Source organism: Zonotrichia leucophrys, chromosome 1, assembly GCF_028769735.1.
Source record: "Zonotrichia leucophrys gambelii isolate GWCS_2022_RI chromosome 1, RI_Zleu_2.0, whole genome shotgun sequence".
Classification (NCBI taxonomy): Eukaryota; Metazoa; Chordata; class Aves; order Passeriformes; family Passerellidae; genus Zonotrichia; species Zonotrichia leucophrys.
The window spans coordinates 76399368-76425342 of NC_088169.1; the positions used below are offsets into that span (position 1 = coordinate 76399368).

Genomic DNA, 25975 nt, shown 5'->3' on the forward strand with positions numbered 1-25975 from the left:
GGGCTGGTGGTGTTTGAGCACCACCGGGTGGACAAATAAGGGAAAAAAGTTCATTTTTGAGACTGAATGCATGGTTGTCCTCGCAGGCAATAGTCCCACCTCGAAGCAGGAGCCCTGAGCAGTGTCCCACCCTCACCTGTGCTGTTCTTCTTATTGACAAGTATCTCAGGAAGTTCTCCCACATCCCTTCACCAAACTAGGCTTTTCTGTTACACTGCATGTGATCCCAGAGTCTGGAAAGTCTTCCCAGAAAACATCAGATTTGCAAATACAAACATAGTATCTGTAATAAACATGACCACAATAGAAAACAAATACTATCTATAATTTTTAATTCAGAATTTCAGTTACCTCAGCAATAGCTGAGATATTGCTCAGACACTTCTCCAGTGTTTTCTGCCAGTTTTGTTTCTGCCTTGAAATCTGTGCCTGGTAGGTAAATGAGTGGGTTCTTTAAATCACAGGAAAAAACCCCGCTTAATGTAGTGTTTCTAAGTGCTTCTTACACCTCGACTGTTCTGTGGGCCTTTGGACAGTAATTGTTGTGGTGGCTGGCCTTGGACAGCTTTGAATGCTGCTCACAGCAGGTATATGAAGACATGTAGCAGCTGTAGCCAGGTAAGAGCTGCTTTCCCCTGGCACCAGATAAGACAGTTTGTTGAATTAAGTGTAAAAGTGCTCTCACCCTCCCACCTGTATCCTATGTGCTTTACTGGCACACTTCTGCAGAAAGCTTTGGCCAGCTCTGTGCCCTGTGACTTATCTGTAATGGATCTGTTCTTTGGATTACACTGCAGCCCAGAGAGCCCTTTGTGCCACTCCGGGCAAGCACACGCTGTCTCTGTGTGGGGCACTTACCTCTGGCTGAGAGAGCCAGGGAGGAGGTGACAGCACCGGCGTTCTGGCAGCAGGACCCTGCCCAGGCTGGTGCAACGCAGGCAGAAATGGCTCCTTGCCAAGGGGGGACCTTCAAGTTGATGGGAAGACAAGGAGTGGCAAAGCTCCCAAAATACATCCTATGAAAGGGTAACACTTGGGTCACTGGTGAGTTTCCTTTGGGATACCTGACCTCAGTGGTGTCGCCAGGAGATCCCCCCTGGCAGCAGCTCCAGGGCATACTGCACACACCCTTTCTGCAAATTCCACATTTAACAGCACATTTGCTGCTTGCTTATCACACACAGCCCGCCCGCTTAAAATAGAAGCATTTGAGCTGACGCCTCAGGTCCTCTCAGCTTTGAATGAAGGAGGAAAAAAAATCCCCTTCAGGGATTCAAAGTGTACAAAGTGTAGTTCTTACTAATCTGTGTCATGTACTTCTCCTTTGTCCTGCTCACACAGGTCTGAGGGTCTAGTGAACTGCTCAGTCAGGTCAGGTAGATTTCTTTATAAGAATGCTTTATCAGAATGCTTGAATCCAAAACAATGCAGCCAAAGACAACTAGTCATGTGCCTAAAGAAAGTGAGAAGGTCTCTGACTCGTATTTGGCATGTCAAGGTAGTTTGGTACAAGAAAATCCACCTCCTACCTACCTGCCACTGTACCATACCAGACATGGCATTTACATCTTCAGCCTCAGCACTCCATAATCCTTGGCTGCTGGACAGTCGAAGCATCTGCAGGAAGATTGGCAAATTGTGGCATTATTGCAAGTTAACTGTTACCCAGACATGTTGGTTGTACTCATTTAACACTTGAGAGGGAGGAGGGAATTCACAGCAGCTCCTCTGCAGCCTGGGCACGGGCTGTGCAGAGGCTACCAGCCCAGGGGGGCTCACCCTCTCGGCTTATGGCACACGAGTGCAGCCACACGAGCACCAGTCCTCACTTGTTCCTGGGCACTGCACAGCTCAGGGGGCTGGAGACCTGAACACACTGGGACACTGAAACTACTCAAAATCAGCAGGGCTGGGCAATCAGTGTGTTAGAGCCTGTGCAATATCCCCTATCACGACAACATCAACGACTTTCTCTCTTCTGAAACAAATAAGTTGCAAAGAGCTGGGCTGAAGGGAAGCCTCTGAGCTATGGACTTGAGTAAAGCAAGGCAATGAAATCCCTCAAAGGTAGTATTTTAACAAATGTGTCCCTAGAACTTCTTGCCAGTTCATGCCAAGAAACTGCCCAACTCTTGCTTTACTTTGCTTTAAATGTTGGCATTTTTTGACCATTTGAGTCCTCCTAAATGTTGCCTACAGGGAAGGTGGGTGCCTAACATAGGGTCCAACCTCCATTTGGAATAGGAAGATCCTTAAACATCTGACTCTCAACATCTGGGAGATCTATTATAGAGCTTTTTTAGAAAGAACACTTGATCTTGGTTCTGGCTGGAGCAGAGGGCCTGGATTTTGTCTCTCCTCACCGTGCACTGCCCAGCTGTTTGTGTACCAGCTTTCTGTGTAAACAGAGCTGCTGCTGCCAGGTTCATTCAGCAGTTTCACAGGCCAGCATCTGTGACCTTGCAGTTCCCAGGCCTCCTTTGGAACAAGGCTGATTAAAGAGGGAATTGTGCTCTCTCACAGCTGTCCTGGTACCTCACAGAAATAGGAAAAGATATGAATGGACCACAAATGCATTTGAATACAATGATGTTATTGTTCCTGCTCACCCAGCTGTGGCAACGACTTAAGGAAAGCTAAGACTTTGTGCCTTGATTTTCATACTAGGAGTACAAGGGCTTTAAAAAGCACAGATAGAGTGTATGAGTCAGGTCTCTCTTACCCCTCTTGCCACGTGGCTGGCACAAACCCTCAGGCTCTCTCACTTTCTGCAGAGCTGTGGCAACGTGTTTTATTTCCCAATTGAACTTCCATGGAAATGCAACCCAGAGACCTGAGCCTGTCTGACTTAACAGCACTCACCATTTCCCTGCCTCTTCCCTGCCTGGGGACCAACCAGCTTCTCACTCTGTCCCCCACCCCGACCATCTGATGATGCTCCCCAGGAGGCACCAGTAAGCAATTAACGTTCTCATTCTGAGCTCGTTTCTCACAAACACCATTCCATAACTGGGTAACAGAAAACAAACATGGAAAGGAAACAGGACAAGACCCAGCCACAAGTCCTCACACCCCACACACTGTGCCACACTGCGCCACATCCCTCTAGTCCATGGTGCCACCTACCAAATCATCTGATTACATGCTCCTTTTCCAGAAGACAGTGAAGGAAGAGACCAGAAAGGCAAAGCATGTAAATAGAGGCTGAAGTCATAGAACCCATAGATAAAGAAAACTGCCGGTCCCCTGCAGTTCTGATTTTCTGTCTTGGTCTCCTTTCTGGCAATGTTTGCAAACATCTTCAGAGCAGGATCCAGCAGCTGTGCAAAGCAGTCACCTCATCAATGCAGTGCACTCCCTTTGCTCCAAGTGACTGGGAAAAGAGGTTTGCACTCACAGAAAACCCAGGGACTTGCATTGATTAGCACAGACTGTAGATTGGTTTAACAGCAAATAGTGTAAAGGAACATGCTACTGAAATGTTACGGGCTATTTTTGAATCAAACATTCCTGTTCCACCATTGCAGCTGGTGGAAAGCTCCTCATCCCAACGGAGATGTCCATTTGTACCACAATGATTAAGCTGCTGGGGTTACTCAGCATCTGGGTAGCTCCACATCACAAGGATTCATCACCATTAAGCAGACACCAACGATTTAGGTAACTCTCAAGTTACCTCCACAGTTAGTCTGAGAGCATTATAGATGCAAAACCTGGGGGCTCATATCTGGGGCTCAGTGTGAGTACTTAGAGCTACCAGAAAACAGTGCCTGGGTATTGCTTTTTCATGAATATGATGGTCTAGTTGAGTAAACATCAATCCAGGGAAGCCCCACCTGTGTTATGCTAGATATCAGATCAGATAACAATGAATATGTCTCCTGGATTTACAGCTGTGAAATGGCTGAATCCTTTCTACAACTGACTGGGCAGACTCAACCCTCTGTGAATCCCAAGTAGAGCTGGCTAACCAAGTTGTCCTGTAGATAGTTTATCTTGTGTCATTGTGAGCAACAAATCTCCTAAATATGCCACTTGTATCTTATTTTTGAGCTTATATCTGAAGATGATATAAAAGAGATTCAAACAGCATCTGTTCATGGGTGTTATAGACTTTCAAGTTTTTTAGTTGCCTTTATCTGAAGCTCATTCGTGTGCAAAATTGTAAGTCAATATTTCTTCCTTGCTTCTCACATGCAGTTTTTTCTCAGCATTAAGAATTTAAAAAATCATTACAAAATAGGCAGGGACTGAAATGAAGCATCCATTAATATTTCTGATTTTGGGAAGAAACTAGATTTTACTAATAGTGCTTCATTAAAAAAGAGCTACTCTAATCTAAAATGTCCATGGCTTCCTCTCTGATTTTTTGCCTTCTTCCTTTAAATAATAGTTCATGATCTGGAAGCAGCTTTACATAAATTGCCCAATGAAACTCAGTATCATAATTGTTAATGTAGTCAGGATCACATGAATTTGTAGATTTGTTTCCTTTTCATAACCCTTTTTTAAAATGAACCCCAAATATTCTCAGCTCAGTTAAGCAAACTTTTTCATCTTTTCGGAGATGAATATTAGCAGAATGAGGAAAAAAGAGCAAAAGACAAGAGATCTGAGATACAAATGCCACCCAAAGCTGACATTTGAGAGCTGATAGGAGAGTACAAGGAGCTGCAGAGGAGGAAGAGCGCAGCTGCGGGAAGCGATGAAGGGAAGCCAGCGATAGATGAAGGAGGATCAGAACCAGACACTTCAAGGCATGCATCCAATTCTTCAGGTTACATAAAATGATTTTTACCATTTATGCACTTCCCTCCTTTTCTGGGCGCTGCACATTGCAGATAGAGCTGGTAGCAGTGCTTGCAATTACTGCTGCCTAGCAGTTCCTGTTACGAGACTGCTTTCAGTTGTTCGATGTTACTCATCCAGGCTGAAATATCTTTTGCCAAGGCTTGGCCTCCGGCTGATTCTTTCCCTTTCCATTTTCTTTTGGGAGGAGGAAAGGGGAAGGCAGTTTCAGTAAAAAGGGTTCTGTGGTTTCCAGGGCAAGATTAGGCAACTGTTTATTTGAGCAAGAGCTTGAAATTTGGCAAAACGGGGGCAGGTTGCCCCGATGCCAGAAGACGTAGCCAAGTTATAAATGTGTTTTCAAAAAGTCTCAGGTCATGTAGTTTAGCAGAGACTTGTCAGCTTGGCAGATGAATTTTCAGAGGGTTGTGTCAGCACAGGGCACAGTGTGTCCCCTGCCAATTTCCAGGCCCTCACAGGACTGTCCCCAGCAGATCTGGATGATGCCTCCAGTGCTGCCACAGGCCCTGAGCAGGGCAGGAGCTGCCTCTGCCCCTGCCTTGGGGGGCTCAAGGCTGGAGGTGGGGCTGAGGTACCAAGGTAAGAAGGCACTTGGATAACGAACCATGGAGAATCAGACTGTGATGAGACAAGGAACTGGAATGGTAACTACCAATGACCCAGCCTAGCCAAGGGCCCAGGACCTGAAGCAGGGTGACTGGTGGGACAAGGGGTGCAGGGTGGGCAGGAGGATGAGAAGGAAAGGAAAGACATCTTGGTGATAGCTACCCTGTCCATTCCAGAGCCCAGAGCAGAGCTGAGGTCACCTCCAACAGAAATCTGGAAGTCAGCTGGCATGGGTGATTTTTCCTGCTTGCTCGCAGGGTCTTCTGTACTGGCTGAAAACCTGTGACTTTTCCTTGATTAGGTCTAAAGCTTCAATTCTCCAGCAGAGAGATGGATTAGCACTTCTCATTGCTGCACCTCAGCTTGGGATCAGGGCAAACATCCCTGCCATCTGTCATGCCTACTCTGCCCTAATGCTGCAGGGGGGATGAGGAGTGAGAGGTGGTGCAGAGCCAGGCTTGCTGTCTGTGCTCCCTTCTTTGCTGCTGGGTGAGGAGAGAAGAGCAGCTGTCCCTCGCTGGGCTGCACAGAGGTGACAAAAGGCCCGAAGGCCAGGCCCAGGCTGTTGCTTCCAGCCCTGAAACACAGCACAGAGCAGTTAAGGAGGAGGAATTGAAGAAAGGCCAGAAACCATGGCCATTAACACTTTCCTTACTCCTGAGTCCTAATGATCTCTTTCTTCCTCAGCCAAGTCCACAGTCAGTGTTCTCTCACAACCCCCCCATCTCCTCACCCCAATATTTTCAATCGAGATAAAGCTAAAACTCTATCCCTATCACTCCAGCATGTCTTTGTTCTGCACCTCAGCATCTTCCCAATGCCACTGCCTCCAGTGACCATTATCCCTCAGGCCTCAGCTCCAGTATCATCTGAATATCCCAGCAGCCTCCTGATAACTCAAATCCAGTGACAGCCCTCTGGAGCCCTTCTGGCTCTTGCATTAAACCCTGTTACTCTGTAGTCCCCACACACTCACACTCCAGTCATTCCCACATCACCACTGACCCTGCTCCAACAAATCCCCCATCCCTGCTGCTGCCCAAGACTCCAAGGCCTAGTTCCCAGTGCCACCCCGAACACCTTCTCCAGCCACCTCCTGCCCTACATGCAGGGGGATGTGGACACAGCAAAGCAGCACAACACTCATCTGACTGCTCTAGATACAGCCCACTGTCCCCAGGGTTGGGGTTCCTGCCAGCTGACCTTGGACACCTGCATTCAGTCCGTGGGCATCTGTTTCCTTCACAGTGATGAATGGAGATAGCTGGATACTTTTAGGGTACCACTGACCTACCTCACTTTAGATATTTACTTGGACTGCCCCAAAAGCCTCATTACCTCTCTAATCACTCTAGGTGGAGAGAAGAACTATCTCAGTTTAGATGTGCCCTTTGCTCATAACATAGTCAGGCACAGAAATGCCAAGGTGGTAAGTTATTGAAAAGCAGAAATAAGGGAAAGTCCCAGGAATTATTTCTCTACCAATTCCACCCTTGTTCCTAGAACACACCATTCTTGGTGGGGTGTTTTTTAGAACACATTTAAGTGTTATCTTTGGTTAAGGTCAGTATGTTCCAGTTTGATCAGCTTGACCAGAAAAGTTGGTTGAAAGTTACAGAGACTGGAGAATGGAGGAGACAACAACAACATCATGCACTGGACAACTCCTGGTTGGGCTCATGTCTGTAATTCTCTTATCAGTTTTCTGTGCTGAAAATGATAGTGTAGGAATGGAAAGGCTTCAAGAAGGGATGCAAGGGCTTGGAGGTTTGGGAACAATTTTGCACAAGGAGTACTTGAATGAGCAACAGTTTTTCTGCTCAAGAATAGGGAGAACTAAGGGAAAAAAGATGAAATATAAATAGGAATAAGGTGAACAGGAAATTACTCCTCACCCTTTCTCATTACAAAAAAAAAAAAAAAAACCACTAAAATCAGACAACATCAAATGAAATTTGTAGAGAACAAGTTCAAGACAAGTAAGATACAATGGCTATTTTCTCCAGAGTCCATCAGGCAAAGAGGTGTGTGACTCCTTGCCACATGATGCAGTGAGTAATGAAATGCTCACCATCTGCCAGGAGAGCATTCAGAGCTCCTACACCTCACTCAGTGTGCAGTGTGTGACAGTGCTCCTGTGCCCTGGCCTTCAAACAGGTGTGTGTGCTGTGTGACTCCCAGTGCTCCAGCCTCTCTGCTCTTGGCCACAGCTGGCAAGGGGGTACCTGCCTCTGCACAGCTTTGCCCTAGGTGTTTCTAGGAGAAAAAGATAGAATTTAAACATGAAAATGCAGAAATGAAAACACAGTGCACAAATATGTAGATAAATATATCTAAGATTTTTTCCCAGTTGATCTCAAACAGTTGTTTTCAAAGTTTTACAATAGGAAATCTGATTTTTTTTGGTGTGTGTGTATTGAAACAAGAAAATCTGAAGTAACATTGTCTTTCAAAAATTAGTCTCAGCTCCAAGCTTCTTTTGCATAGCATAGGCTGGTTGCTCACTCATTGAATATTTTCATTATGTGTGTAGGGAAGTAAATTTGTAGCCATATTCACCTGAAGACTATATTACAATGAATAAGCAAAAATAATGTATGTGTGAAGGCAAGATAGAGTTGCCTGGCAGCCTTCAATCTGTCATTCCTTTGACTGCTAACTTGGCAATTTGCGTAGGACAAGTTATAAACCAAATAATCCTGAGGTAAAGTTTTCGTTGCCCACACAGTGCTGAATGTATTTATTTTTTAATTCCATTCAGGTCTCAAGTGCTGTCAAAATGCTAGAGTTTCAGTCAATATGATTTTTCATACTGCAAAATCTTCTTTGCTTAGTCTAAAATGGAGCTGTTAAATCTCTTGTGATGACTGGGGCAATGTTATTGTACAAAGATATCAAAAACTATTGAAACTTTTCAAGGTCTCCTGAAAGTTTCTACACAAGATAAAGTTGTTGAGCCTCCAGACTGTGAATTGCCAGTCACAGTCTGGAGGCCTGACTGAGAACCTTGCTATCTCTTTAGGTTTTCCTCTCTCTTCTCTTTAGTAGGGTGACATGGTGCCCAGAAAGAGCTGCATACTCCTTTTGAACACTTTTACTGGTAGTGATTCTACCACTTCCCCAGGCAGCCTGTTCCAATGCCTGACCACCCTTTCAGTGGAGAATTTTCCCCTAATATCCAGTCTGACCCCCCTGAGGCCATTTCCTCTTGTCACTGGGTCCCTGTGAAAAGGCACCACCTGGAATTACAGGCTCTGCAGGTTCCCTTCAAAGTGCCCCTGCAGCAGCACTGAGTGGGGAAAACTCCTAATGGCATCCCAGCAGCACCCCATGTCTTGGAGGAACAGAGTCCTCACTGCACTTCACCCACTTCCCAAGGGACTTGCAAAGGCTTCTTCTCCCTGTACGAAGGGGCAGGCAGTGGTTTGCCTGCGTTGGCAGAGAAGCAAATCTCCTAATGCTCCCCTGCTCATTCCCTCCTTCTTCTTCACATACAAGTGAAAGGGGGAATGGAGGAGGAAACTGAGGATGAAGCAGTTGAAGATCCAGTTAAAGCTGCCAGAGAGATTTCTTCTTTATTTACTACTCCAAAGCAGAATACAATTGCCAAGGATTCAGTTAATCTATCATCAAAAAATCAATTGACCTAGAAGGCTGATGCTTTTCTTTGTACCACTACAAATGACACATCCTTTTGCTGTTTCAACATTGGTGGCATGAAAGTTTAACAATTAACAAAAAAAGCTAAAGTAACCACATTAAATTTGTAAGTATGCACTGTGAACAACATAAAAATAGCTCAGGATGCTTGAATCGTTCCAAACCAAACACAACCTAAAAATAATGAAGTTAAATTTAACAGAAATCAAATATATTTAAGATCCAGGAAATGTTGAGCTAAAATAGAGTCACTTTGCTCTGACTCTAAAAAGTTATTTCAGGATCATAAACACTACTCAGATTTTTACCAAGCTAGGATTTTCTTGAGGTTTCATCTGTATATTTTCTTCTGTTTGAGATTCTGGCCTTTACAAATGTTTCGCATCAGGCATTCAAGAAGCTATTTAGCCATTTAGAAATGGACTATTATGTCTAGAGCATTTTTCAGGAGGCAAAGGATTGAGGACAAAGGAAATTCTTCAGTTTAAGACATAACCATTTAAGAAGTTAAGCACTGCTCTGCATAAGAGAATTTTGCTTGAATAATGACATTTTTAAAGAAAACTGAGAGATATATACTGCCATTTACTTCACACTTCACACTCCATAAAAAAATCATTCAGTTGCATAGCTAATGTAATCTATGATGAGAATCTCTTCTGATTTTCAAACATCAACAAGCTGATACTCAGGTTGTATATTTGGGGTCCATGCTTATATCTTACCTTTTTTAAATTAGTGTGGTTCCTACCAACACTTATCCATAAAAAGACTCAAAAATTCTGAATTAGGTAACACTATGTAGGATACATTTCCTTTCTCTTTTTCTTCTTTTATGTAAGCAGCTGGTGCAAACTCCATCTCTTTAAAAATTAGTTGTCAAGTATTTTCTTCTTTCCTGGGAGATGGTTTTCATTTATCTCAATTTTTCATGAAGTGGGTTGAGTTGCCATTCTGTTTGGGAGAAGGAGGGGAAAGACTACTGCTTCAGACAGGACTGGCTGTATCAGTTTCAAATTCCTTTGGGTTGGAAAAAGTAGGAGAATTATACCAGGAGAAAAATTGAGAAGAGACAAAAAGACAATTCTAAAACATCATTTGTAATTTGTAGACTACTCATTTATTATGAAGGAGAAGAAGAGATGAAGTCCTAGGTTTCTTTGTCTGTCAGTGAAAAACTGAGATTCTCCTGGCTGGTAACACAGCAAAATTCACCCCAAGTTTGATGTTTATGAGCTCTCTCTCCCAGAAAACCAAAAACTAATCACATAAATACCACAAAATACAGAAAGTCAGCTTCAGCTGGAGACCAACAGCCCTCAGGCAGTTTCAACAGCATGAGTGTCACAAGGACCATCTCCCCTGCTGGAGTTACTTAGTGGCTTCTCCAAGCTGGTTAAGCCAAATCTCTCAGCACACACTTCCTAAAGCTATATGGATACATTAAAAAATTCCCTTGCTCAGATATAGCACTGCCACAGAAGCCCAGCTTTTTGAGGGGATCCCTGTTGTTAGTGAATTTAATGGGTTAATTCCATCATCACAGGATTTTTTTGTGGATGGGTGGACTTTGGAGGACTTGCTCAGGCAAGGATACTAGTGCCTGAGTCACTGAATCACTGGAGATCCCAGACTTCTATGGGTAGCTCCCTGTGGTTTGGGGGATCTGTGCTCAGAGAAGCACAGTGCACACAAGGGGCTGTTGGAATATCTGACACCCCCTGGCAGGAACACAGATGGTCCAACCAGATTGGCCATTGTAGCATTTGGATCACTTTTCAATGCCTCCCAGATCTTTTAAAGCAAAGGTGGAATTTACCCTGTAAAGGGAAGGTTAAAATCATGGAAGTATTCATCAAGGAAAACTGGATTCAGTTGTTGTTGTTGAAGGTCCTGCACACAGATCTGTGATTTACTGTAGGCTGGAAGCAACGTTTAGAGTTCCCTGTCACAGCTCTTAATTATGTTGTGCAGAGCTCCAGGCTTATTTAAAGTTGCAGCAGACAAGTATGATTGGTGTGTTTAGGATCAGGGTGATTCACTCAGACACATGAAAACCCGTGGCCTGTTCTGGCAGGGGGACAGCCCAGGGACAGCTCAAGGTCTGCTGAGGGTCGGCTCTGCTGGTATCAACTGTAGTTATTCCCTTGCTTTATTTAAAGCCAAAAAGAAGAAGCAATTTGAAGGCAGAAGATGTAAAAGAATTACTATTATAAATCAGGGGAAAAAATCCAGCTAAATGGGGAAATCTCCTACTGCCCCATCAGCTGTGTTTCAATTTTTTTTTCTAGACAGAAAAATAAGATAGGACCTAAACCAACAATCCCATTATTAACTTGCAATTTATGGCATAGCATAGCTGTCCAAAAGGATGCTGGATTACTGGCTCTGTTTGCTTTTATCTGTCCACATACTGGAATGATTCACTTAATTTGGTATTTCTTAAGTTTTAACTGTGGTCATGCTTTGATAATTGAACTACACCCTGGGAATGGGATACATTTCTGACACCTGGCTATCACACCCTCCACTAAAAAAACACAGCAAAGGTGACATCATGATGTTTTTGGTAAATGATGTAGAGACTCCACATACCTACTGAATGGATGAATCAAGCAATTCACCTTTCATCAAAAACTCTTTAAGATAGCTTTACAGGATTAGTAAACTTCATGGGAAATAACAGATGAAGGGTAAATGTGCTCTCATTTAAGTCAATTGCACTGGCTATGACTGGAGCATTACTGGCATCTTTGCAACCACTTTTGTCAGTCCTGAGACTGACTAGAGTTTCCTGTTCCCCTCTCCTGGCCAGACAGAATGGCATTAACAGGTCTGTATCAAACAGTGAATGCAGTTCAAAAACACCCCAGAATTTTCCAGGGTCCTTACTACCTGTGGTAACTTGCTTCTACACATGTGATTTGACTTGTTAGCATTTTGATCTTGCTTTTCGTAGAAAAATCTTCTAAACTATGGCCAAGTTCATGAACCCTCTGGTACAAATGAGAGATGAAAGCCTGGCCAGGGCAGTTTTCTGGCATCCCAGGGTTTCATGGCAGGTGTAAGCATTGCTAAGTGCAACCAGATGACACTGTAGATGAGCTAGGCTCCCAGAGAAGGCACTTGCACTTTCAGAAAATATTTGGGGAGTTCTTAACCCTATATATTTTTTGTAGATGCCTTTCAAGAATGACTTGTTAGCTTGTAACATGAAAGAAACCTTGAAATGGCTTGATAAAGCAAGTTACTTTCACAGTGGTAAATTACCTATACCTATTTCACCCATTAATACAGACATGTGAGGGGAGGAGGTTTGCCAGAAGTCTGTGCTCTGTTACAGTTCACGGTTTGGTTTGTGATCCTGTGTAATACCCCAGCCCATCCACTCACAGTGACTACTTCACTAGTCAGAAGGATCAAATGACTGGTTTTGCTTTGCCCTTCCACAGAACGAACGCAAACTAGAAGAACTTGCCTGTACAAAATGGCTCTATTATTAATATCTTATTTTCCATATCAGGGAATCGAGAGAATTACTGCATTTTCTAGATCAGGCATCCCGATTGCTAGCATCAGCTGCAGTTAATAACCTCAGAAAGATGGCATGGTGTCTTTTTGTGCAAGCTGGACATGTACGGTTCTGACTGGACTCAAACACTACTTGAAGAGAACAAAGTGTTCCCAACCTCTTTCCAAAAATAGAAAAGGGAGAGACAATACTCCTTAAGGCATTTGCCAAAATGATAAGGGAGATGAACAGAAACCACTCCCAGCAATACTTCAAGCTCACCAGAATGCTGCTTCACCCATTCCAGTGCTGACACTGCCGATCCCAAACTCTCGGCAGTCCCATCCCACCTGTGCAGGGCAGCAAGCAAGAAACAGCAACATTATCTTGCCTGAATTTTGAAATAAAACATTTGAGGGGGGAAAATGTTAGTGAACTTCTGTAGGAAGTGACAGGCTCTTTGATGGTATCACCTACGTAGGCATGCCCGGGCCTGAAACCCCACCTCTCACATGTTGTTGGCTGTACATTTAGGTCACTGAAGTACATCTCCAGGGAGGGGCTGTCTCCTGAAAGCTTCAAGATACATTGCTTCCTGTCTCCCTAATCAGCTGTGCAACAGGGTAAATTTAGAAACAAAAGGCAGCACAGCAGTGCTGGCAAATGCGTTTAATGCGCATTAAAACCTGTTCTGGAGAAGTCAGAACAGGTTGTGCATGTCTTCAACTCAGGCTCTGAGCAAAATAATAAATGACTTGCATTCATTTAGCACCTTTCATCCTGAGAGAGCCTGCAGTGTTTTACATAATAGGAGTTATCACCTACCCACCCATGAGCAGGCACCTGTGGGAGGCAGGGCAGGCTGCACGGGCCAGATGGGGCACAAGGGTGGTGAAGAGGCAAGAGAAGATGATCATCTCTATTCAAGCACACAGGAGGAATTTAGGTGGGCACATGAAATAGCCAGGTTGGACTTTTGCCAGGAAAACAGTGTATGAAACAGTGCTTGCTTGGCAGCAAGTACAGTGAATTATTTAATGACCCTGAGCCAAATACAGCATTTCATCTTAACTTACTGAAATTGCTCCCAAACATGTTTATATTCCACAAAGTTCTCTTTCAAGTCTTCTGAAGCTTATTTATTCAAGGGTAGAAGTGCAAATAGCAGAAAGCTACAAGGAAGACTTTCCTCAGTTGGGAAAAAAAGAAAAAAAAAGTGCTGTAGAGCGAAAGTTTTGAGGTGAAGGGGGTGGGAAATATGCCACTCCCTTAAGGGAAATACATACCAGTAAACAAATGATGTGTAAGTCTGCAGGCCATCATTTTTACCACACTGCTCTACACCAGAGAACGTGCAAAAAAGACTGTTCCTTTAGAAAAGACCACACACTTCTTTGGCTGGATTTTTTCCCCTCTTACCCAGTTTGATGCTTTTGTTTTTGCCAAGACTGGTATCTGGGCTTAGCTTCAAGCTCATCAGTACTTCTCCCCTAGAGTTTCAGCCAAAAATACATCTTTTCCACAAAGGCTGGATGATTTTCAGGATGATTTTACTTCTCTGCAGGAGGTTTTTCTCCTACTAAGTGGGAGCTGTGCTCAATCTATTGTATCTTGGCCACACTCAAACTTGTCTTGCTGGTTTAATTCACAGACAAATTGCACACATGCAGTACATTTAGTTAGAAGACAGATAGCAATAAAGCACCCCTTACCACAGTGGAAACATTTTGTCCAGTTTATTAAAGCAGCTGACCTTATTTAAAGTATGCAAATATTTTCAATAGAAGAAAAGAGGAGGTACCAGACGACATCTTAAGCAGAGAAATAATCAAAGCTGGACAAATGGAAAGTTTTAGCAACTTATTTAGCAAATAAGATTTTCTTTATGTAATTTTTTGCATTTTTGCGCTATCAGTATAATTGCAGGAGTGACAGGGGTTGCTAGCTGATCTAAGGAAAGGGCCCAATGATCTGAAACTCTAGGAGCCTGCACTTTCTAACCTAGTCCTTGAGCTCTAGCAGTGGCCCCAGCTCTTTGGCTTGGTGCTCAGGAGTAGAGCTCAGAGGTCAGCTGGATCTTTCAGCCACCCCAAGGCTGGGTCAGCTCCATCCCGCTTCTGAGAGATGCTCACAAAACTTGTTCTTTGAATGCTGCCACAAGAGCCTACTACAGCCTCCTCAGGCACTGCAACCAAACAGCCAGAGGAATAAAAGAAGGTTTTCCTAACCTAAAGTTTACTTTACTCCAATGTAACTTCTCACCCTTTACTCCACGGATAATAGATTCATAGTAGCACTTGCCTTTTACATAAAGTTCATTTTTCCCCATTTAGTCAGCTTTTCTGTAGAAAAACAGCCCAGCTACTTTAATCTTCCTCTCTCACATTTTCCTCATCATCACTGCTTGCCTCTGGACCATGTTCAGTGCCGGTCTTTCATCAAGTGCTGTACCCAAAAGCCTGACCAGGTGCTCACTGATATGAACCAGTGCAGGATTCCCTTCTGCCTGTTCTACTGGCATTTGTGCATCCCATGAGAGCATATACATTTATTTGTCAGTTAAATAACAGGTAAGTCAATTTTGTGTCAATCTCCTGAGCCACAAAAGCAATTTTATCTATTGAGCTAGTAGGTCCTAATTTAAGATTCCTGTAGCTGACTACTTAGTACATATGTGCATATCTGTCTCAATTGGTTTGTCTCCATTTTTTCTCCAAACACTTCATTGTCTGATCTTGTCTTATGGCACACTCAAAAAGCCCCTCTGAATTTTGTGTATTTCTAACTACAGTTCCTAAATATGTGCAAAGTATTAGTTCATATAAATGCATAAAATGTAAACATCTCATCTGAGATCTGAGTATTTGGGTAACACAGAAAGTATACCATCCATTTTTGCAGATGACACAATGAGAAAAAAAAACAGAAGAAAAACAAAAGAAAAGTCTTAGGAGCCTTTCTTTTCTCTTCTGACTCCAGCCACTGGAGTCAGCTGTAGAAGCAGTCAGAGTACTGTTTGACTATTATGGGATATAAAAAACTCCTGTTTGTTTCAGTAGCAAGCTAGGTCCAGTACAAGCACAGCATGGAGTCCAAAGGGCTGATTCAAGATCTAAGGTCACGTAATCATAGAATCATTATGGCTGGAAAAGATCTCTGAGATCACTGAGTCCAACCTTTGACTGAGCATCCCCTTGTCAACTAGACCATGGCACCGAGTGCCACGTCCAGCCATTTCTGGTACACCTCCATGGATAGTGCCTCCACTGCTTCCCTGGGTGCTGAGGGGGCACTCCATCCCCTCATCCAGACCACTGATAAAGATATAAAACAGGTCTGGCCCCAGTACTGAGTCCTGGGGAGTGAGGGACTGAGTCCCACTTGTGACTGGCCCCCAGCTGGATGTGACTCCAGTCACCAACTCCAGTCCTCTCTGGGCTTGGCTATCCAGCCAGTTCTTCAGCACCCAGCAAGGAGTGCACCTGTCCGAGCCGTGAGCAGCCCGCTCCTCCAGGAGAATGCTGTGGGAAATGGTTCAAAGTCTTTACTGCAGCCCAGGCACACAACATCCACAGCCTTTCCCTCATCCACAGGCAGGTCAGGTCACCTGGCCATAAAAGGAGATTAGGTTCATCAAGCAAGACCTGCCTTTCCTAATCCCATGCTTCCCAGACTTCTGGCTTCAAAAGTATCCTGAGTCTGCTTCAAATGCCTGGACATCACTAGGCATTTTATATTTTGGTGCTGCTGCTCTAACAAAGACATATCTAGCAACAAAGTCAGAGCACAGAAGTAGCTACACCCAAGTGCAAAGTAAATCCATGTTAAGACATTTTAAAACAGTCTAGGCCCACCCATGGAGGCATCTTAAATCTTTAAAACCAAAACAAAGCCCAGCAACTTCATGGGATCTTGGGGATAGGGAAGTAATAAAAAAAATTCCTAATCTCTATTTAAAGAGAATAGCTCAAGCAAGTAGCACAGTGTGTGCTGTGTATCAGTGGAACATGGCACTCCGTTGCATTAGGCACCCATTACGGGTTAATCCTTGCTATGAGTAAACTCTTTGCTCTCTAATGTACCAGTTCATGTCCTGATAGCACACACACACCTCTCTTTGTGACTGTGCAGTGACAGTATGCACACATACTAGGGTGCAAAGCATGGATTATGCATTAAATGTCAAGGTAAACATCAGTGTAGACAAATCTGACCTGCAGCCAACCTCCTTTCTGTCCCAGCTTAAAAGCAAAACAGGCTCTCTCACAGGGAGCAGACTGGCAACCCAACTTCTCTTACCCCAGCTTTTTGCTTTGGGGTTGTTGGCAAGGTGCCTTCAAGTCCCCAGAAGCTGACTACTCAAGACTGGTTTCTTGAGAGGCAGCACAATGGAATAACACGTGTTCATATTCTGTCATTATTATTCTGGTTTTCTGATTGAAATGATTCTATGTCACATTTAAAACCCTAAATATTAAAAAATAAGCAACAATCACACAGACTTTGTAACTGGGATGACACTTTTACTGTTTTTTTTTTTCCTTGTGAAGCCTAGAACAAATATAATGCTCCTGAGAAACTGAGTTGCCTTTAGGCAGGAAATTAGTGCTTATATATAGAATATCTATATATAGATACACACACATGTAACAATACTCTATGCCTGTATATATGTATAATGATGCAAGACTTCCCCCCTTACATTCATGATCATTCAATGTACTTCCACACCTAAAGCGTCACTCTGGCTTCCCAGAAGCAGTTCAACAAGAAAGCTCAACCTAAAAAATAACTAAGGTCTTAGGCACAAAAGTTTTCAGGGAAGGAAGAGCTGGTGCATGTTAATGTGTCAGTGGTGACTATGCAGTCTTTTCTACCAAACAGAAGGGAATTGAAGCTAACTGGTGAGCAGCACAGGAGGGCTCACTGGAGTCAGTTCACCCTTCCTACTAAGTGTTCACATGCCAGTAGAAAGCATCGTTTGGTATGCATGAATGTATGACCTTCCTATAATGCATTTGTGAGTTTAAACTTGTAGAATCAGATGCATACCTTATTGCAAAGATTATGTTCATATGTGGTGATGTCATTGAGTAGAAGCCCCAGAATAGCACAGCTTGAGAATGAATTAATAGGAAGCACTTAATGCTTAACCCCCAAAGCATTTTGCAAACATTAACATTTCAGTACTCCCAGGACACAAGTAAAACCATGCACACAGCTTTCCTGGGAAATGGTAAAATGCCTCACTCAAAGGCTCAGCAGGAAGTCAGATGTGCCATTACAAGGTGGGAACTGTCTTTATCCAGGGCAGTGTGTATCCAGGTACATTGTACCTGACTACATTTTAAAAAACATCTTTACCCTGTTTCAGATGTCGCCAGTGCAATCACTTCAATAAGGTGGTCATCTGTTAGATGTTAGTGACATTGAAAATAAAATGCAAGCAAATGTGAAGTGTCAAGACCACTAGATGTCTTCAAAGTGAGACATTTCCAAAAGGAGGTCAGAAACACAGCCCTCATGCTGCAGCAGTACATGCCTGCTTCCTTCCTATTTTCATGAATCTCACCAGGCTCCATTACTTCCTTTTCAAGGTGATGATAAAGTAAAATCCACATATTGCAATAGCAAAGTTCACCAGCAGAGATGACAGCTGTGAGGAACCTGAGCCTGACTGCAGTCATGGATCTTCATGTAAAACCAGCTTGTTTTCCAAACCATGGCTTGCAAAAGGATGAGAAGAACTTGGATGCAGATACTACTGTTTGGGTGACAGATTTTCTAGCATTCTTGCCACTAAGCTGCAAAGAGAAATTTCTATTTCTTATAGTATTAAATTAAATTAGTATTAATTAGAAAAATCTATATCCACAGAAAGATTACCAGATCCTGAAAGGCTGTTCACGGGAACAAAGACCTTTAAAAGCAGAGTCGTGTTTTAAGTGAAATATAAACATTTGAAAAATAAAGGAAGTCAGTTTCACACACTGGCAAACACAAATCTAACCCCTAGTGCTCTAGAGCAGTTGCTTGAATCACCTGCAGGCAGGGATGAAGGGGGTGGCAGGTACAGGCTGCATTGATAGGGGGCTTTAATCAGCCCAGCAGCCGTCACCTTCTGTAGCACTGACACTTTTCTCAACCATAGACTGAATCTCACCTGTATGGCAAGAGCCATGCTGCCCCACAGGCTTTGCTTTTGCCAGCAGCTTCTTGGACTACACAGCCACTGATAACCACTTTCAGGCTGAATCCCTGGCCAAACCACAAGGTACCTCACAGTTACTGCCATTTGCTGTGAGGTATCACCACCTACATCCCACAATTTCTTAGCATTGCGGGTTTGGGACTTTGTCAAATACAAATACAACCAGTTACCTCGTTTCCACTGCAGACTCTGACAGTCCAGGATTGCAGCTGAACCTCTCTAAGGTCTCTGGGTCACACTTCAACAGCAGATGATGGGTATCAAAGGCAAAGCCTGAAAATGGCCCCTTGTCAGTCAAGAGAGCTGAGACAATTGTATTGCACACCTAACAATGAAACTGTGAAAGACCGAATTACTCCTTCAGCTTAAAAAAACCCATCATGGATAACACCAGGTTAAATGCTGGGTAGGAGTATTCCTACCCAGGAGGACTGCTGTCCCTGCTCCTGCTAGGACAGCTGGCTGCAGAAGTCAAAGCAATGACACAGCCAAACTTTTCCAACCTCTAACAAGAACAGGAATCCACTATGGTTCAAAAAAATCATGCTTGCCCACAACCATCCTGTACCAGAAGTTGGGCAGCATCACATTTGGAGTCAGACTGTAATTCTGTGCTATATTACAGACTTGAAACACCATGGCAGCTGCATTTTAGAACTCTGCTCTCCTCTGGGGACAAACTGCACTTAGTATTACAGTACAGTCAATAGGTGTTAGGAAAGCAAAGCTCACAGATGGTAAATACAATAAATAATTTAGAACACACTGGAGCAGCTCAGAGTCGACATACATGAGAGGAGGAGAAAGAGCATTTCAGGTGAGATTGAATGTAGCATTGATCTGGAGCTCCAGTTTGTTGTTGCAGAACAGTGAAAAAGAAGCCTCTTGGGCTGCTCCTGACCCCTCCCCTTAAATAGAAACCTACACCAAACAACCCCCTCCCCCCCAATCACACTTGCTAATAGACAGGAAAATCCCATAAAACTACTTTGCCTCTCATGTTCTAAGTGGAGCCAATTTAATATAGAAAATTCTATCATTAGTAACCAACTGTATTCCCACACAAAGAAAATTAAACCAGTCTGTGACAGCCTAGATCTATAGCATTCACTGTGACAACCTTTGCATTAAAGACAGAATATGTCTGGAAAAGTAAAAACCATGAGTTTTCCACAAAATCTGTTAGGCAGCTTTGTCAGATGTGTTAGTATTTAGGTGTTTCTTACTCAACATGCTCCCTCAGTGCCTGGAGAAGAACACATTGGCTGTTTTACTTAAGAGGCATTCAGCACTGGGTATGGTAGTTGGTACAAAGCTCTACCTCTGTTCTAAAGACAATTTGATTTTTCAGTTTAAGAGCTGGACTCACCATTTCTTGGCAACCAAGTTCTCTCATCCCATACCAACATCTTCCTATTTTGATGATACCTAAGTTTAGAAGGTGCTAACAGATAACTACTTCCTAATGCTAACAGATAACCCCTGTTAGCATTAAGAAGTGGTGGCAACAAAGGTCAAGAAGCCCACCTTTAGTCTTAGGAGGAACATATAAACTCTGGGTGCTGATACTGTAAACAAAATCAGTGCCCTGGTTTATCTCTGAATGAACCTCCAAAACAGGAGGTGCTACACAGATCATAGCCTGATCTCAATTATTCTGTTGATGATCCAATATGAAAAATGCTTTCTTTGGCTGCTAACTGACACTTGCTTCCTTGGAAGCATATTATTTCTGGCTTACTGAAACAAATACTTTTTATTTTTAACTAAGTGTTGAAAATATTTCAAAGAGAATTGCAAAGTGAGCCTGTAATACCTGGACCAAATATCCTGTTTTGCAGTAATACAGTCTATTTAGGGCTGCCTCAGAAGGTCACTCATACTTCAACTACTGCAATATGTCACCACCTTATAAATGAGAGTGATATCAGCAAACAAAATTGGTACCTTATCATTCCCTGGTACTGGCCACCTACTCCCAGGTGGAAGGTGTGGTGTTACATTTAAATTTAAAGGATTTGGGTGACTAAAGCTGGCTATGAACTCAGAAGTACAAGACAAACTGATAAATCCATCAAGGGCTGTACCCTTAACCAAGAAAACACACAAATTTGCTGAATTCCACAGGGTTGGGGCATTTGGTGGTGAGCCATAACAACTCTGGAACTGCTAAAATACAAACAGCCTATGACTTTGGCCTTTCCAAACTGCACTACATTTAAAAAAATCCCATCTTTCAGACTGTTATACAGAAGGTCAAAATTAATGAAACCTGTCAAGATATTTTAAACTGAAATCTTCAGGCACTTTCAAGGTATATCATTACATATTTCACAATTCATAAGTCAAAACTTGGAAATGAAAATAGTGTGTCTTTATTGATAGTCTGCCACAAATTAATGCATAAACTTAAGAGTTAGCCAAAAATGTATCTGCCATCCGAACATGGCAAGCATTATCTGCAAAAAGTGGTTGCTTTCTTCTAGTAGTTACCCAGATGTCCTGTTACCAGGTCTCACTACAGTGCCATTTGCAATTAAAGTATTGTTTTACACAAGCTGCATGATGCTCACCAGAGTCACTGTCTCTTCATTCCTGCAAGCACACAGACATGTACACTTTAATGTTAAGCCTTTACTGAAGCCAGTGGGACTCATTTGTCTCTCAGGTGAGCTTGCACACCGTATTTGCAGAACTGGAGTTTACAACTACAAAAGCAATGACAAGGGGGACAAGAACAGACTTGCACTACAATAGGCATTCCAACAATTCAATGCATCTATCTTACTGAAGGAAATCATATCTTTACATACTATTGAATGTTAAAAACGAACAAAGATGTTTAAGCACAAAGTATATATTTATACCAAATAAAACAACTGAAAAAGTATTACATAAAGAAAAATAATGTAACAGAATGTACTTAAGTACCTAGCTTACAGTCATGCTCATATCTAAAAATAACATTGTTAAGTAATATATATAATTTTGGACATAATTCTCTAACATACAACATGATTCTGTGATTCTAAATGTGGAGAGTACTTTTTCCATGATACAGAACACAAATTGTTTTATACAAGCACACCTGCTAATTTGCATAAAAAACATGCTTGTAAGTGAAAAGGTCACTGTAGTACTAATTTACCATGTAGTGTTAATCATGTTGAAATCGTCTCTTCTCCTTTTGCATTGGTGAGCGCCAACACTGAATGGTACAATATTTGATCCATATGGTTCACTGACACTGCAACCTGTTCCCAAGCAGCAGCCCTAGCCGGGTGTTAACAGTACAGCTCTGTACAGCCCCATCTGTCTGCATATAGTGTATTTAAAACTAACAGCTATTACAATTATTACAATGATTTCTGTTTCAATATATACATCAGTATAAAATACTACCCAAAACACTTTTGCATTTCAAAGAATTTTAACCACTTCATCAAACAATGCATTTGTAGAATTAAAAAAAAAAATCCGAATTAATATTGATTGCCAACAGTACAGCATCTCTATGGTATGCTTCCTAATAAGTGAGAGAACGGAAATGTCTTAATTAAAATAAGTATCACAAAACATAATTAATGTTAGAGCTGTTCAAGGATTCCCAGTTTATCAGTATCTACCCTAAGCCACGCTATCCAAGTACAGTATAAGCCATTTAGTGTTTCTACAATGAGAATAAAACATTCAAATATTAAAGCTGTGACAAACACACAAAAGCAAGGAAAGAGAATTTGTTCTGTACTCATTTCTGTTGTAGTGAGGTACAGCATGTCAGGAGCTTGCACTCAGTGCATCAAATCTGGTTTTGTGCATGGACTGGGGAATGAGATGCTGCAGAGAGGGACCTGGGGGTCCTGGTCTGTGCCAAGCTGAACATGAGCCAGCAGTGCCCTGGCAGCCAGGAGGGCCAACCCTGTCCTGGGGGCATCAGGCACAGCATGGCCAGCTGGGCAAGGGAGGGGATTGTCCTGCTCTGCTCTGCTCTGGGGCAGCCTCACCTCCAGGGCTGGGGGCAGTTCTGGTGCCACAATATGAGAGGGATATTAAACTAGAGAGAGTGTCCAAAGGAGGGTGAAGGGCCTTGAGGGGAAGCCACTCTTCATGGCTGAGGTCACTTGGTCTGTTCAGCCTGGAGGAGACAAGGGGAGACCTCACTGCAGTCTGCAGCATCCTCATGAGAGGAAGAGGAGGGACAAGTAAGATCTCTTCACTTTCAAGACCAGGGACAGGACCCAAGGGAATGGCCTGAAGCTGTGTCAGGGGAGGTTCAGGTTGGATATCAGGAAAAGGTTCTTCACCCAGAGGGTGTTTGGGCACTGGAACAGGCTCCCCAGGGAAGTGGTCACAGCACCAGCCTGGCAGAGTTCAAGAAGCGTTTGGACAACACTCTCAGGCAGGTGGTGTGAAGCTTGGGGTGTCTTGTGCAGGGGCAGGAGTTGGACTTGATAATTCTGATGGGTCCCTTCCAACTCAGCTTATTCTGTGATTCTGTATGTGCTATGATACCTGGATACAACTGTGGAAGACAGCTGAAATAAAATCAACTCTGAATTTCCTTGCTGTTGTGGTTTTATGTCAGATCGTTCAAGTTAGGAAAACTTAGTGTCTTTTTCTTTTCCTGAAGGGAGGGAGAGAGAGGAATTCATAATGAATTTTAAAAAATGCTACTAAAACCCCTATCTTGGACACAATAACATTGCTTTAGGAGCTACTGTGTCATTGCACGATATAAGTGGCCTATTACTCACTGAATTATTGGTGTAGCAGAATACATATCATTGTGAATGTGTTTTAAAAATTATTATTTTAAAACTTGCCTGTATCCCATAACAAGCCATAGAATTTTGTGTTTTTCAAACACTAATACATTTATGTAAAGTAGTAAATGTACATTTCTAGTGGCAAATTTCAAATCTCTGCCTCTGCTGCTTCAGTTTTTAAAACAGGATTTGGTTAAGAGGTTTCATTCTTGACATCATCCTAAACCAGAATTATTTCTGAAGCATAAAAGAAATCCAAACTGCAATAGTAATATAATGGGGGTTTTAACTTGTTTTGCTGATTTGTTCCTAGCTTAAAAAATAATCAGTGTCTTGAGAAAAAATGCAAAACAGTAAACCCCAAAAAATCTCTCCTCAGAGAAGTCCCTGCTAACTGAGAGTTTTTTCCAAAACTAAGTTTCACACTTAACAGTATCTTTATAGTCATGTTATACACCCTTGAAAATAAAGGCTCATTGTTGAGAATGGTGATAGGCCCTTAATTTTAGAGGTGTTAACCGGTGACACTATTTTTCATCACAAAAAAACCCAAAAGCCCCACAAAAATTCATAGCTTATATTGAAAGTTTGATTCACGCTCATTTTGTTCATTTAAAAATACTCTTTGGAAACTTGTGTCAACTCCTGCAGACAACTTAGTGAGACATCTTTTCCTGTTAAAATAAAAATGATTCATATTCACCTCTACCCCATGCTAAGCTCTACTACTAATATACACTTCATTACCTGCTCATGTCACCATCTAACACATATCTTTACATTCTTCTACATATAGTGTCCAGGGCTTATTTTTCACCAAACAGAACTAGACAACTATTACATTTAGAAGTTTTTATCGATAAGTTTTTTGGTGTTCTAGCCTTTTCATTGCAACACACAGTGATATTAATAGTTCAGAATTTTTGTCCCTGTTAACTTAAGAGAAACTTGTCATAAATTTTTTTCCCATTAAAGATTTTAAAATCTGAACTCACTTAAAGATCAAAACTGAAAACCAGAAGCGAGATTAGATGTAATTTTAAAATGGTTCTGCTACTTTAAGATGCATTTAAAATTTGTACACATAACAAAGGACTGTTAATTTTTACATTGCTGTAATCAGATTCTAATTCAAAGTCTCGCAAATACACATGAAAAATAAGCCACTGGTCATGAAATCTAATGATTACATTCAAAGCTAGCCTTTAAAAAAAATAAAAAAGTTACAGGCAAAACATACTGGTTTATGTACTCACTAGCTTATCAGGCTACAATAGGCACGGTTTAAGTATAAAAAAAAGCAGACAATTTAGATTTAAATAAGACTGTGTGAAATCAGAAAAAACCCCTTAGATTTCACTATTAAAAAAAACAACCCAGAACACCTACAATTACTTCCCATCCTACAGCTACAGTTAAACCAACTAACAAAAATAATCAAAGTATTTTTGAAAAATGGAAGTTAGGCTAGAGTATGTGGCAACAATCAAAGTTCATATATGTTTCTATGTAAAATGACTCATGATTTACTATAACGAAAAATACAAACAAGAGCACTTCGTGGCTAATGCAAGAGTTACTAGTAGGAACACTTAATGCCAAACAGTCTCTTCAGCCCTCCTTTACGTCTTATCTCCAAATCAGTATTGACTTCTTTTGACCAGATACATCATTTTTGGCTTGTCACCCCAGTATGTCATGTTTTACCACTTGCCACAGGCAGCAGGAGACAACTAGCTGAGCAAACTACAAGCAGTGACATGCAGAAATTAACTCTCAAATCTGAGTACTTAGATAAAATGATACGCAAGCGCACACTAGGACAAAAGGAATGGCATTCGTCATCCAAAATAGGCTCATCATCCCTCCCCACCCCCCTCCAACAGTAGTTGCAACAGCAATAGAAAAAGATCAAGAAGATGTCTGTTCTTCAGAGTCAACTGTGAAAAAAAGTCAGCAATATATAACAGCAGCGATGGACAAGGAAGAGCAAACCCAAACAAACTTGCTGAGTATTTGTTCATTTACTTTTTCTGAACACAAGCCAAAGTGCACACACTGGCTTGTTCTGAACTTCAGATACAGATGTCCTAATCTCCTTAGATCCTTCACAGATTTAGAATTCAGTCTCCCTGAGGCCCCTATAACCAAGTAAGAAAACTCTCTTTATCTAGCTTGGTGGCTGCCAAGACAGATTCCATGTCATTAAGGATGTCAGAGCTCAAAGCCTCTTGCAGACTTGGCATCAGTTCTTCTCCTTCTATATTCATTCCATCTCCTTCCAGTGTCCCAAGGTCCACATTTGTCCCTGGAATGGCTTCAAGGTAGTCTGGGAAACGGTTCTGATGGGATGGTATGTTACTTTGGCCGATACTGTCACCTAGTTATAACACAAAGATGGATATTAAGTAT

General features: G+C 42.3%; 1 protein-coding gene across 4 annotated transcripts in view; it reads right to left on the minus strand.

The window, feature by feature from the left end:
- Positions 1-21149: 21149 nt before the first annotated feature.
- The window catches only part of YAP1 (Yes1 associated transcriptional regulator), an 88333-nt gene continuing 83507 nt past the window's right edge, over positions 21150-25975 (minus strand). For all 4 annotated transcript variants that reach the window (XM_064718516.1, XM_064718526.1, XM_064718536.1 and 1 more), the window contains one exon: positions 21150-25943. In XM_064718516.1, the coding sequence (XP_064574586.1) occupies positions 25705-25943 (239 nt within the window). In that variant the 3' untranslated portion in view covers positions 21150-25704. The remainder of the gene's footprint in view (positions 25944-25975) is intronic.